At 38.6% G+C, this 14549-nt stretch overlaps 1 protein-coding gene across 1 annotated transcript in view; it reads right to left on the reverse strand.

The window, feature by feature from the left end:
- Nucleotides 1-205: 205 nt before the first annotated feature.
- Nucleotides 206-14549, reverse strand: part of cdc40 (cell division cycle 40 homolog (S. cerevisiae)) — a 126346-nt gene continuing 112002 nt past the window's right edge. Inside the window, exons 13-15 of the mRNA XM_072552001.1 lie at nt 9706-9782; nt 3286-3430; nt 206-1650 (exon numbers count right to left, since the gene is read on the reverse strand). Of these exons, the coding sequence (XP_072408102.1) occupies nt 1473-1650; nt 3286-3430; nt 9706-9782 (400 nt within the window). The 3' untranslated portion in view covers nt 206-1472. The remainder of the gene's footprint in view (nt 1651-3285; nt 3431-9705; nt 9783-14549) is intronic.

The following is a 14549-nucleotide window of genomic DNA, read 5'->3' on the forward strand; positions in this document are numbered from 1 at the left end:
TCTGTTTGAAATCGAAAAGAAGTTCTGAAACAATTGCACTCTCACACACGCAATGGAACAGTAAAGTATATGTATATGACGCACTATACACCAATTAAGTCACAGTTTTAAAAAGTCCTCTGAACTCCATTTACTGTTAAGTCTGCAAAGCTCATAAGTGTCAAAAAGGTTTTTTTAATCATGCAGCACAAAAGTATTTAAAGACTTCTGTTAGAAACTTGCGAACACCAGCATGGATGGGCTTTATTGTCAACTTTACACCCTCTTTGCAACTTTCTATAAAAATCCAGACACTTAAAATTTCTACTTTCTGGTTCAATCTGCATGCAATGATAGGGAAGTATGATGAGAAAGTGATGAAAATACTCAGCAGTTTAGGCAGCATCTGGGGAGAGAGAAACAGTCAATATTTCAGGTTGGCAATTTTCTTCAGAACTAGAAAACATTATGTAACATTACCCAAATCTGACAAAAGATCATTTGACTTGAAATCATAACTCAGATTTTTGTTCTACAGATACAGCCTGACCTGCTTAATGTCTCCATCTTTTCCCACTTGTAGTTCAGATTTCCAGAACCCACAATTTCAACTTCATTTCCATTTTATCAATGTTATTTGCATTCCACTAACAGTCATGAAGTTATATATCCAGCTCTTTGTATGAATAGTCTCCATTGCATAAACAGATAGCATTGCACTGAAAGGCAAATTCTTCTTAAAGGGTTCATGGTACAGAATGTTCAGTTTATGACTCAAATTTTAACAATTTTACAATAACTTGAAACAGAAAAATACAATATCTCCTTAATACAAACGTTTAAGTCAATATAATCATTTCCAGTTTTGAATGGGTCAATACTTTAGTTTCTGAATGGTAGGTCCAGGTTGCTGTATGAACAGAAATTTGAAGAATGGTCATTTTCAGTAAGGAGGGATCATGGTGGTCAAATTCCTTACAGTAGAATGTCTGCTTCTCGTGGTAACTGATGATCGTCAAACAGAATTGCATTCTTAGAAATTACTAATGTCAAAATTGGATGTTCATATTTTCTTAAAAATCTAAGAATTATGAAGAAACACAGTCAATGTCCAGTTTTCATTAATAAATGTAAAAGAAGATGTTTTTCTCTCTTCACGGATGCTGGTACAACCCAAGTTCTCTTTTCCAGCCAGCATTTTATTTCCATTCACATTTAAAAACTGGAAGTTGTTTTAGGTTGTGATTTTATTTGAAGTTTTAAACAGAATCTACACAGAACATTACTCAAATTCATGAAGATGTTGAAGGATATGCTTCAGTGTTGAATCTTTCAGCTTAGCATATAGCCAACTCTGCCGGAGCATTTCCGTGTCTTCAGCCAGCAAGGCAGTCAACAAGTATCCAGTCAGAGAGCATTCCGCAATGAGTCTAAACACAATTTCTCTGGAGAGACTTATTACCGAGAAAATTCTGAAGCTCCAGGAACTTCCATCAGTCCCACAGTTTGATCTGTCCATCCCAGCCACACGTGATGACTTTGGATGTTTCATGTGGATGCCAAATTGCACTAATGCAGACCTTATCATGTGCTTTGATTCGAGTGTACAGTTTGGTCGTCTTCCAGTCCCATATATTTAGCTTTCCATCAGCATCGCCTGAGGCCACATAACTGTTTATACAAATAAAAGTTAAAATACGTAGAATAACATTTTTCAAACTACATTCAAAAGATTAGAATACTGATTGTTAGATGTATTAACATATATGGACACTAAAATAAGCACTTACATAAATTATTTCAATGATCAAAATTTAGTACTTCCTGTAAAATGACTTTATCTGGATGCAATGCATGCAGAGTTTAAAGAACAGCCTCATTTATAATTTTAATATGGCAGAAAAAATGTCACAAACAATGTGCTATTGTTGAGGATTTTCATAATGACAAGCTACTAGCCGATACTTTCTGAAATCAGTCACTGAACATTAACAAGCATGCCATTTCTATGTTTACTTCAAATACCCATAGTTTCTAACTCAATGTTCAGACATCTGTAATACAAATGACATTCATTTCCAATTAAATCTCAATCCTATGTATGCCTGCTAATAATGATCAAGCCAGGGAATAAATGCATGATAATGGGATCGAATGTTAAAAAAATTACAGTTTTCACCTTTGGCCAAAGGTTAATGTAATTCAACACTAATTATTGTGAAACGTCTACATTTATAACAAAAACCATCTCTAGAATGTAGGCACTGTTGGTGAGGCCAGCAATTATTGTTCATCCGTAAGTGTCCTATTATCAACCACTGCTTCTGTGAGGTAAAGGTATTCTAACACAGCAATTATGCAGGAACTTCTAAGAATTTAATCTAGCAACAGAGACATAGCAAGATATTTCCAAGTTAGGAAGTTATTTGGAGTATTGCGAGTAGTTTTGGTCTCATTATCTCAGGAAACAGATTATTGTCAAAGAAGGGATCCAATGAAACATCACTCAACTTATTTCTGGGATGGTGGGCTGTCCTATGAAGAGAGATTGGAAAACCGGGCCTGTACTCTCTGGATGTTTCAAATAATGAGAGGTGATCTCACTAAAACCTATAAAATACTTAGACAGGGTAGTTGCGGTCAAGGTATTTTCCCTGGTTGGGGATCCTAAAACCAGGGGGCACAACTTAAAAGTAAGCGAGTTGCCACTTCAGTCCAAGATGTGGAAAAATTATTTTAAAGAGTTTTGAACCTTTGGAATTCCCTACCATAGAAGCTGGTGGAGGCTCAGTCTGAGAGTATGTTAAAGTGGAGATTGACAGATTTCTGATTACCAACAGTGTACAGGATTATGGGGATAGTGCATGTCAAATGAACTGAATAATTTGATCAGCCATGATTTTATTGAAAGGTGGGGCTGGCACAATAGGCTAAATGGTCTACTCCTGTTTCTATGTTAAATGGGTTAGAGAGGAATTTGGATGTGATTGTGCTCCCATGCACTTACTGTCCTTGTTCTTCTGAATGAGAGACCTTTCAGATTTGCAAGGTGCTGTTGAAGAGGCCTTGGAAAAATTGCTGCTGCCACAATACACCAATGCTAGAAGAATGAATGTTTAAAGTGGTGGGCTGGGAGACGATCAAGCAGGTTGCTTCGTCCTGGATATTGTTGAGCTTCTTAATTGCTGTTGAATCTGTACTCCTCCAGGTCAGTGGGGAATAGGTCATCATTTGGAAATTACAGTTAAATACAACAGCAAAACAGAAATGAATTTACCAGAAAAAAAGGTCAAATGAAAAACTCACCTCATGTCAGGTGAAAAATCCACCTGACAGGCATAACCTGCCACCATGTGGCCCTTGAAGATTTTTTTCTTATTCAGTCTAAACCTGTTTTGCGCTCCAAAGATGAGAATTTGATTGTCCATTGATTGACATGCCAGCCACTTGCCTATACAGGACACATTGGAGAAATTAATCAGGCTTTTTACACGTGAATACACATCTATTGGGTATATTTATCTAGACAGGGGCAAAATGTTTTTGTAGGTTGAAGAGCCAACAGAAATGTACACATACCATTCCCTCAGAGGAGAAAGTGAGGACTGCAGATGCTGGAGATCAGAGCTGAAAATGTGTTGCTGGAAAAGCGCAGCAGGTCAGGCAGCATCCAAGGAGCAGGAGAATCAACGTTTCGGGCATCAGCCCTTCTTCAGGAATGAGGAAAGTGTGTCCAGCAGGCTAAGATAAAAGGTAGGGAGGAGGGACTTGGGGGAGGGGCGTTGGGAATGCGATAGGTGGATGGAGGTCAAGGTGAGGGTGATAGGCCGGAGTGGGGTAGGGGCAGAGAGGTCAGGAAGAAGATTGCGATGGAGGAGTCCAAGGACCTGCATGTCCTTGGTGGAGTGGGAGGGGGAGTTGAAGTGTTGGGCTATGGGGTGGTTGGGTTGGTTGGTCCAGGTGTCCCAGAGGTGTTCTCTGAAATGTTCCGCAAGTAGGCGGCCTCCTCTATATTGGGGAGACAGGCCAGACCATGGCAACACGATGGTTGGAGGAAGAGTGCCTCATCTTCCGCCTGGGAACCCTCCAACCACGAGGGATGAACTCAGATTTCTCCAGTTTCCTCATTTCCCCTCCCTGCACCTTGTCTCAGTCAAATCCCTCGAACTCAGCACCACCTTCCTAACCTGCAATCTTCTTCCTGACCTCTCCGCCCCCACCCCACTCCTGCCTATCACCCTCATCTTGACCTCCCTCCATCTATCGCATTCCCAACGCCCCTCCCCCAAGTCCCTCCTCCCTACCTTTTATCTTAGCCTGCTGACACACTTTCCTCATTCCTGAAGAAGGGCTCATGCCCGAAACGTCGGTTCTCCTGTTCCTTGGATGCTGCCTGACCTGCTGCGCTTTAACAGCAACATATTTTCAGCACATACCATTCCATCTCCAGCAATAATCTTGCAACTAACAATTGTTATATTTTCCACTCACGTTGCATTTGCTTTAAAATTAAGAGAGGATTACATGAGCATAACCATTCAATCCCCACAATGCAGAAGCAGGCTGTTCAGCCCATCAAGTCCACACCAAATCTCTGAACAGCATCCCATTCTGACCCACTGCCCTGTCCTGTAATCCTGCATCCACCATGGCCAATCCACCTAACCTGCACATCCCTTGACTCTATGGGCAATTTAGCACAGCCAATCCACCTAAGCTGCATATCACTGGACTGAGAGAGGAAACCAGAGGAAACCATGCACTCACGGGGTGAGGATGCAAACTCCATACAGACAGTTGCTTGAAGATGGAATCAAACCTGTGCCCCCAGCGCTATGAGGCAGTAGTGCTAACCACTGAGCTACCCTGTATGAAAGCCAAGTTAGGAGATTGTAGAAATGCTGATTTTGAGGTACTAAAATAAACCAGGGGAAAATAAAAGATACAACATTTTTGGGGAAGAACAATGTAGAATAACAGTGAGTACCATTTATGAATGTTTTTAAACTTAGTGTGGAAAACTATATGCCACCAAAAGGGCAGAAGAAACTACACAATGGTGCAACTCTGAATTGAATAAAGGCAGAATGAAATAATTGAGGGTATGGAAGTATGTTTACATTAAGTAAGTAGACAGTAGAAGAGTACATGACAGAGAATCTGAAGACATTAAGAAAGAAATAATAAAAACAATTTGGAACTCAAAGGAAGTATGAAATTAAATTATCAAGTGACATAAATAGTAAAATATTTTGCAGGTTCATTAATTCTAAAAGAAAAACTGTGATGGGAATAGGTTCATTAAGAAAAAGACAGGATTATACCAGAGGGAATGATGGAAAGGTGGCAGAAACATTAAATAATTCCATCACTTATGAGCATGCCTGGGGAGATAGAATATGCAGATATGACATAATGGTGAGATGAGTGATGCATAAAATATATTTGAAATTTTAAAAAAAAGGATGAATTGAATTATCTAAGCAAACTAGCAGATAGTTAATGTAATTCCTACATTTAAGATGAGGCACAGTATGTGGCTAGGAAAATATAAACCAGTCAGTTATAAATTATCTGGATTGTCAAAAGGCTTTCAATAAGATGACCTGTAGATTAATGTATAGGGTTAGAAAATGTGAAGTCAGGAACAAGAGATAGATGAATTGATAGCTAGCACCAAGACAAAAAGCAGAGAGTGGGAGTGGAAGGTAATTATTCAGAATAGCAGAAGGTGGGAAGTATTTTACACATGAATTAAGGACTACTTTTGTTCACAACTTACATTTTAAAAAACTGGACATCAAAATCAAAAGCAATTTCTAAATTTGTGGATGACACCAAATTTGGGAGGGATGGGAGGTAGGAATTATTAGAACTGTGCAGAACTGCAAGAAATTACACTAGAATAACTATAAACTTGTAGAATGGGCAAATAATTAGCAAATTATGTGCACACAGATAAATCTTAGGAAGTACATTTTGGGAGGAAGAATAGGCAATTATTGCTTGGAAGCTGCAATTCTCTGTGGCATGGAGGGATAAAGGGATCCTGGAAGTGTAAAAGGCATCAGTCAACAAATGTTACGTTGTAGGTTAGCATGGCAATTAAAAAGCAAACCAAGGACTAGATTTTTTTCCCTGTTTGAGGGATAGAAAAAGAGAGAGGTTATTTTAAACCTATACTGTATAAAGATTATTTTAAACTTACAGCACGGTATGTACCTATGCTGTCATATTATAAACACAATATACAGACATTGGAGAGGGTACAGAGAAGATAGAAAAAGAAGTTTCTAGAAACGTGTGGATATATATATAGAAAAGGATTGACAGACTAAGTCTGTTTTGTCTTTGGAAAAATGTTGAGGGATGACCTAATGGAGACTGTTAAAATTACAGGACCCTCAGATGTAGGAGCAGAAGTAGGTCATTCAGCGCTTTAAGTCTGCTCTGCCATTCAGGGAGACCATGCCTGATCTGATAATCCTCAACTCCTCTCTCCTGCCTAATCCCCATAACACGTGACCCCTTTACTCATTAAAAATCTATCTCAGTCTTGAATAGACCTAATGATCCCACCTTGACAGCCCTCTGCAGTTAGGAATTGCACGGATTACCCCCGGAGATATTAAATGGTAACCTCTTAGTGTGAGGTTATGCCCTCTGATGCAGACTTTGCCAAAGGGAAAAGCAACCTCTTTCATCGGCCCTTTGGAGCCCTCTTAAGAATCATAGATGTTTCAAAAGAATCACAGATACATTATATAACAGAAGGTGGTCATTCGGCCCATTGATCCTGCACCAGCTCATTAATAAGCATCACTACCAAGTGCTAATCTCCTGCTTACTCCCTAGAAGCTTGCACATCATTTTTGCCCAAATAATTATCCAATAACATCTTACATAACTCAATTGAACCCACCTTTACAACAGTAGCAGGCAGTGTATTCCATTTCCTAATTACTCACTGAGTGAAAGATTTTTTTCTTCACTACATCTTTGCTTCTTTTGCAGTTTTACTTTAAATCTATACCAGTTTCTTCTTGTTCCTTTTACAAGTGGGAACAGCTTTTTTCTGTCTACATTATCCTGTCCATTCACAATTTGTAAAGCCTCTATCAGATTTACTCTTCGCCTTCTTTGTTCCAAGAAAATTAGTTGAACAGTTAGTAACACAAGGACATAATGGTGGAAAACTGGAATGCACTTCCTGGGAGGGTAGTTGAAGTGGGAAACTCACAACCTTCAAAAAGTACTTGGATGAACACTTGGAAATAACATAATGTTCAAGACTAAGATCCAAGTGCTGGAAATTTAGCTTTAGAAATTTTTTTTGTCACTACAATCTCGATGGGCCAAAGGGCCTTTTCTGTACTGTATGATTCTATGGCAACAGTCTCCTCGCATTCTTCTAATTACCAAAAAGTAAAAGCTAAACCTAACCAACCTCCCTTCATAAGAATATCTCTCCATACCTGAAATCAACCTACTGAACCTTCTCCAGACTACCTCCAATGTCAGTGTATCATTAGAATCAGAGGTATACAATACAGACACAGGTCCTTTGGCCCAACTCATTCACACTGATCAGGTTTTCTAAACTGAACTAGTCCCGTTTGCCTATGTTTGGCCCATATCCCTCCAAACCTTTCCTAACTATGTACCTGTACAAATGTCTTGTAATGTTGTATTTGTACCTGCCTCTACTATTTCGTCTGGCAGCTCATTCTGTATATGCAATATACCATAAGCCATTTGTGAGAAAAAATTTCCCCTCAGCTCCCCTCAACTTAAACCTATTCTCTCAAGTTTTGGACTCCCCTACCCTGGGGAAAAGAACTTTGCTACTCACTTTATCTAATCCCCTCACAATTTTATAAACCTCTAAGATCACCCCTCAACCTCCTAGATTCCTAAAAGTGCCAGTGTATCCAGTCTCTCATATAACTCAAACCTTCCAGTCTCAGTTACATTGTTGTAAAACGTTTTTGCACCCTTTCCAGTTTAATAAAATCCTTCCTATAGCAGGGCGACCAGAACGGTCTGCAGTACTCCAGTTGTGGTCTTCTCAATGTCTTGTACAGCTATAACAACATGACATCCCAACTCCTGTATTCAATGCTCTGACTCATGAAGGTAAGCAGGCCAAACGCTTTCTTCATCACCCTTTCCATGACGCGACATTCAAGAAACTATGTACTTGAACCCCTAGGTCTTCCTGTTCGAGAACACTCCCAAGGGCCCTACCATTAATTGTGTAAGTCCTGCCCTAGTTTGTCTCAGCAAAATGCAACATCTTGCATTTATCTGAACTAAACTGCAATTCTGCCATTCCTCAGCCTTCTGGCCAAGTTAATCAAGATCCCATTATGCCCTGACATAACTTTCTTCACTTCCCACTATACCACCAATTTTTGTGTCATCCGTAAATTTACTTACAGTACTCTCCAAATCATTTGTGTAAATGCCGAACAACAATGGACCCAGCACTGATCCTTGTGGCTCACCTCTGGTCATAGGCCTCCAATCTGAAAAACAACCTTCTACCACCACCCTCACTCTCCAACCATCAAGCCAATTTTGTTTCCAAACAGCTAGTGTCTCTGGATTCCATGTGATCTAACCTTACTAACCAGCTGACCTTACGGTACCTTGAAGGGGTTGCTAAGGAGCATGTTGACAATGCCTACCACACTGCCCTCTCCCCCCACCCCTGCATCTATGTTCTTGACCACCTCTTCAAAAGACTCAAATTTGAGAGACATGATTTCCCTCACATAATGTCATGCTGATTATCCCTAATCAGTCCTTGCCTTTCCCAGTGCATGTAGATCCTGTTTTAGCAAGATGTCTCTAGTTTTATGCTCTATTCCCTTTGATATAAAGGCCAATAGTCCATTTGCCTTCTCTATTACCTGGTGAACTTGAATTCTATTTTTTTGTAATTCATGCATGAAAATTCCAAATCCTTCTGTAGTATTTCTCCATTTAAATAATATTCAGCTTTTCAAATCTTCCAAGTGCATAACCTCCCATTTCCTCACATTATACTCCATCCAACAAGTTTTTTTATATAAAAGGCTTTGACAGAGTGTATCCAGAAAGAATGCTTCCTCATGTGGGGAACAGCAAAACTAACAACCATCAATATAGCACAGTCACCAAAAAAGCCAAAAGGGAACTTGGCAGAAACCAATGAGCAGTAAGAAGAAGGGACTGGTTACTACAGCTGGTGGTTGAAGCAATAATATATGGCACCCTGAACAAGCAATTGAAGGAGACATGAATAAATAGTATAATGTTAAATTTAGATGCATTTCATTTTTGTTAACTTTGTAATCTTTCTCAATACTAAAAAACTTTGTGATCTCAGCACTCTTTCAATTCTGGCCACTTATATATCCTGGATTTTAACTATTCCAGCACTGAAGATTGCACCTGCAGCTGCCTCAGCCATAGGCTTCAGAATTCCTTCCCTCAACTTCTCCTCGTCATATTCGCTGCTCTTCTGGAACTTCTTCAAAGTTACCATTTTCTATCATCTGTTCTAATTTCACCTTATGGGGTTTGGTATCAAGTTTCGTTCGATTCTGCTCGTGAATTATTAAATGCAAGTTGAAATTGTTCGCTATACTGTTAAAAACGTAACACAGCATCTAACAATATTTTAAAATGACATGGGGCCTAATTGTCAGGAAGAGAAGTGGAGAGATTAGATAAACTCACCATTTGGTGACAATGTTACTGCTGGCATAGAGTGCATACTTGGTTCTGCAATGTATTTGAAGTCCACAGGAATGTCCCTGTAAGAAAGCATGAAGACAGATAAGCAAATAGAAATAAAAACTGCTGTTTAAAGTTCTGAAGTTCAGCCTATGCAGTCTACTCAAATCCTAGAGATTATGCTGAGCAAAAAGTCCAAAGAACAAAACAAGCGTTCACACAAAAGCCAAACCGTCAGATTGATAAACAAGTGGAATAAAAGCTCCAAGAGGAAATTTCAATTGCTTTTTTTATTGTGAAACATAGCAACTATTTTCCAATGTAGAGTGAAACAAAGAGAACAAAGTGTATGTCACCATTTGGAGTGCTACATTAGAGTGTCAAACCAGTCTACGAAAGGAAAGAAAATGGGATGATTGTTGAAAGCAGATAAGGCAAAGGAGAAATGAACAACTTAACATGGAGCTACTGCAATTATTAGACTGCTGTAAGAGGTACAGACGATAGATATTCCTTAATGTTAAATGAATATTTCTTTAGATAGACTGCTCATGAATTTAAACATAATGGTTCAAGCTGTGGTTAAAAATGTCATAAACCTCACCGTGCAATTCAATGCATGAAAGATGAAATTGCTTGAGAGTCAGAAGAAAGGAATACAAAAGTGCCTTCAGTCAAACCTGATCAAATCCTTTAAAATACATATTAATAACATTTATTTAATTTCAGTCAAATTACTGCAACTCTCCATTTATAGAAACATAGAACAGGGCAGAATTCACAGCTCTTGGAATCCAACTAAAGTCTGAAGTAAAATGTAATATTGTGACACCATAAAAATGTAGATAGTTAGACAGTATTTATTACATCCTTTTATTCAACCTATTCAGTGAATTTTTGAACTCTCTGGTTTTAGCTGATAAACCAGATTTTAAGGCTGCCATTATTTTAGGTGCAATTTCCCTCTCCTTATCATTCCAGTACTTTATTTTAAATTCAAACAGAAAATGCTGAAAATTTTTTTGTTCAGACAGCATCACTGAGGACATAACAAAGTTAACATGTCTAATGGTTAGTCTGCATTAGGAGACACAGAAGATGGACATTGCTATTCATAGACAATGCTTGAAAATCTAAACATAATGGTTCAAGCTGTAGTCAAAAAGTGTCATAAACCTCTCCCTGCAATTCAAGTTGTTTATTGGTTGTTTGCCTTAACTACTTTCAGGCCAACAGTCCTTTCATTGCAAGGAGATAGATTTAGGCAGGTCAGAGAGTAGAAGAGAAGTATTGACAAAATGGATAATGATGTATGACAAAAGAGGATGGTATTTGGAGAAGTAAAGAAACAAATGATGGATCTTGAAGTATAAGTGGCAAGAATAGAATTACTACCAACAATTGCTGTCTGGGAAAAATAGAAGCAGTGGTTAATGATCTCTAATAGTCAAACTCAAATTTGAGGATTGGATAAAAAATAAATGTTGTTTCTCAAAGGTTTATTGAGTTTCATTAGAGTAGTGTAGGAGGCTAAGAACAAATGGAATGGGTCGTGAATTAAAATTACCTTACCTGCAGCTCAGGGTTATGCTGAAGGACTGAATGGAAGTGCTCCACAAATCAGTTACTTAATCTGTATTTAGCCTTTCCAGTACTGAGAAGACCACATTCTGAGTAGTGAATACAGTTTACTAAGTTCAAAGAAATATAAGTAAATTGCTAATTTGTCAGAACATTGTTTGGCACTCTGTTCTGATGAAGGATCACAGACCTGAAATGTTAACTCATATTTCTCTCTCTACAGATGCCGGGTATTTCCAGAACTTTCTGTTGTTATTTTGGATTTGCAGCATCAGCAGCATTTTGATTTGAAACTCTTCTCTGGTTCTTGGAGGGAGGGGAAGGGGTGACAGCAGAAGTGAGAGAAATGGAACAGGTGAGGAATTAGCAAATAAGAAAAAAAGGATGTCAGAGCACAAGTATTACTCGACAAAGCAAAGGCATCATCAGAAGCTGTGATGTAAAGACCAGAACAGAATCCTTAAATATGAATGATGTAAGGAACCCTAGTGAAGCTAGCTGAGGGAATGAGTTGATTACCATTCCCAGAAAATGTGATATTGAAGAAAAGGAAACAAAGGGAAAGAGTCATATTTAGGATATGTGAATACAATATAACACTTCCACAGTCATCAACACGTTGGACAAAGAGTTGCAGGATGCCATTCAGCCCATGGTATCTGTGCCATCACTTTGTTCACACTCCTCTGCTCTTTTCATATAGCCTAGTAAATGTTTCCTGTTCAAAGTATTTATCTAATTTTCTTTATAAATTCAATACTGAATCTGGGTCAATTAACTACTAAGCTTTCAAGCCACGCATTTCAAATCACTAGAACTGACTGTTGCCTCTGGTTCTATTGCCAATTACTTTAATTCTGTGGTTTCTGGTTACTGACCCTTTTGCTACTGTAAACTGTTTCTCCTTGATAACTTCATCAAATTCTTTCAAGTTTCAAACAACTTCTATCAAATCTCTCCTTCAGTTTTTCTGTTTGAAGCAGACCAGTAACTATAACCACATCAGACATGCATCCGGGATTCTGAAACAATTGTTCACATATTTAAATGTCAGAATGCACTATAATCTGTTGCAGAGGTAGTGTCAAAATAACATTGTTGCATGACACAGAATAATCATGGAAACAGATTCTCTGATTGACAAGGACATGTGGTAAGTCATGGTACATTAGGAAAATGGTGATGACATCACCAAAGAAGCAGCAAAACAAAAAGTCAAGCAGTAACACTGTTACATCAGGTTGTGATTTAACAGCTCTTTCCTCAAGACAAACTTAATTGTATTTTGTTTTTAATGTTCTTTATTGACTTTTGTAATATTTTCTTCCCACAATTATTGTTGCTTATTGATGGCAATTCATTGGGACCACCCTCACATCAGGAACAAAGTACACCACCTTGCATATGCAACTATTACAACGGCTCCCCCACAATAGTCTGAACTGCCAATCATTCATGGTAGGGCTATAGAAAAAATTTCCGTGCTCTCACACCAAAGCTCTGACCTAGAGATCTCCAGTTAGAAATCTTTGTTCTTTCACTCCTGTTCTTTTACTTCATGCTAAAAATGCGCATTTCATAAATTTCTATTTACATTGCTTGGGTGGCTACTTGTAGGTGCTTCTGGATGGTTACTTCAGTTGTGGATTACTTTCTTAGTACAATTATAAGAGAACTTCCCAAAAACAAATCTGTGAGAGTGCATAACAAAAGGAAAAACACTGAATTCCCACTTAAATGACTGTTAGAGGTTGTAACCAAACAAACATCACATGTTTCTGAACAAAAGTCTTTAACCCAACTAATGTGGTATCTGTCCATTCATCTGAATATTTTGCAGAAGGGTATTTTGACATACCTGAACAATACGACGTGCCATTCTGACTGATCGTGGTGGTAACCACGAGGCTACCATCTTGTACAAATTATCTCCTCATTGTACGTTGGACACGCAATGTTTTAAAGCAACAGTGATTATTACTTTCCTTACATAATTCCTGGTACTGTAATTCCTCAAATCAAAACACATATATTCTCTCCCATCCTCCATATCTTCATTAATAGAATGGTTCATGTTGAAACTAAATCTATTTAGAAGTAGGAACAGGCTTACACTGACATGTTAGGCACACATCCAATCTTTTCTGATTAAGAACATAGCCCAGAAAACAGAGTGGTCCTAACAGACTGATTCATTCCAGCTGTGGATACACATTACACAACTGCCAGGTCATCTATATAACTACAATTAGACCCGCAAAATGGCACGAAACATCATCCTCATCATCTGCCAAAAACCAGCTTAAATCTTTTAAGGTCAGACAGCTTGACTTCTAAAAACAATCAATACAAACTTTGAAATATGTTTTATTGTTCATTCAAATTCAAAGTTAAAAATGTTGTTCCTATTTGTTAAAGCTCTGGCCTATAACAAGTCACAGAGAATAGTCTATATGATTTTGTAGTTTCTCAATAACACAGGAAGATTCATGTAGAACAGCAGTGGTGATCATGTGCTGCTTCTCCATTTAAGCAAGAAGAGGTTCCAATTACACAAGATGTACAATACTGAGCTGGCAGTTTGGTGCTGGAGGAATTTATCTTTTTTTAAAGATGGTGCCTGTTGTGTTACAAGATTGCAACAGGACACATTTGCCAGTGACAACTTCACAAAGCAGTCAAAATGGAAATGGTTACATTTACTTACTTCGGTACAGATGGATTAGGAGGAGCGGGCCATTCAGCCACTTGAGCTTGCTCGGTCATTTGCTAAGATCATGCCTGAGATCAATGAGATTTAATGAGGGCATGGCTGATCTCACTGTGAACTCAACTCCATATTCCTGCTTACCACAATATTTTTTAAAAGAACAAAAGAGTCAAAAAACTAACTTAACTACCTCGGCCTTAAGAATATTCAATGACTTTGCCTCTGCCACACTCTTGGGAAGAGAGTTCTAAACATTCAACTTCGAGAAAACATTGCATTCATAGAGTCATAGAGATGTACAACACGGCAACAGACCCTTCGGTCCAACCTGTCCACGCCGACCAGATATCCCAACTCAATCTAGTCCCACCTGCCAGCACTTGGCCTATATCCGTTTAAATCCTTCCTATTCATATCCCCATCCAGATGCCTTTTAAATACTGTACTTTTACCAGCCTCCACCACTTCCTCTGGAATCTCATTCCATAAGCGCACCACCCCCTGCGTGAAAAAGTTGCCCCTTAGGTCCCTTTTATATATTTCACCTCTAACCCTA

The sequence above is a fragment of the Chiloscyllium punctatum genome, chromosome 3, assembly GCF_047496795.1.
Source record: "Chiloscyllium punctatum isolate Juve2018m chromosome 3, sChiPun1.3, whole genome shotgun sequence".
Lineage (NCBI taxonomy): Eukaryota > Metazoa > Chordata > Chondrichthyes > Orectolobiformes > Hemiscylliidae > Chiloscyllium > Chiloscyllium punctatum.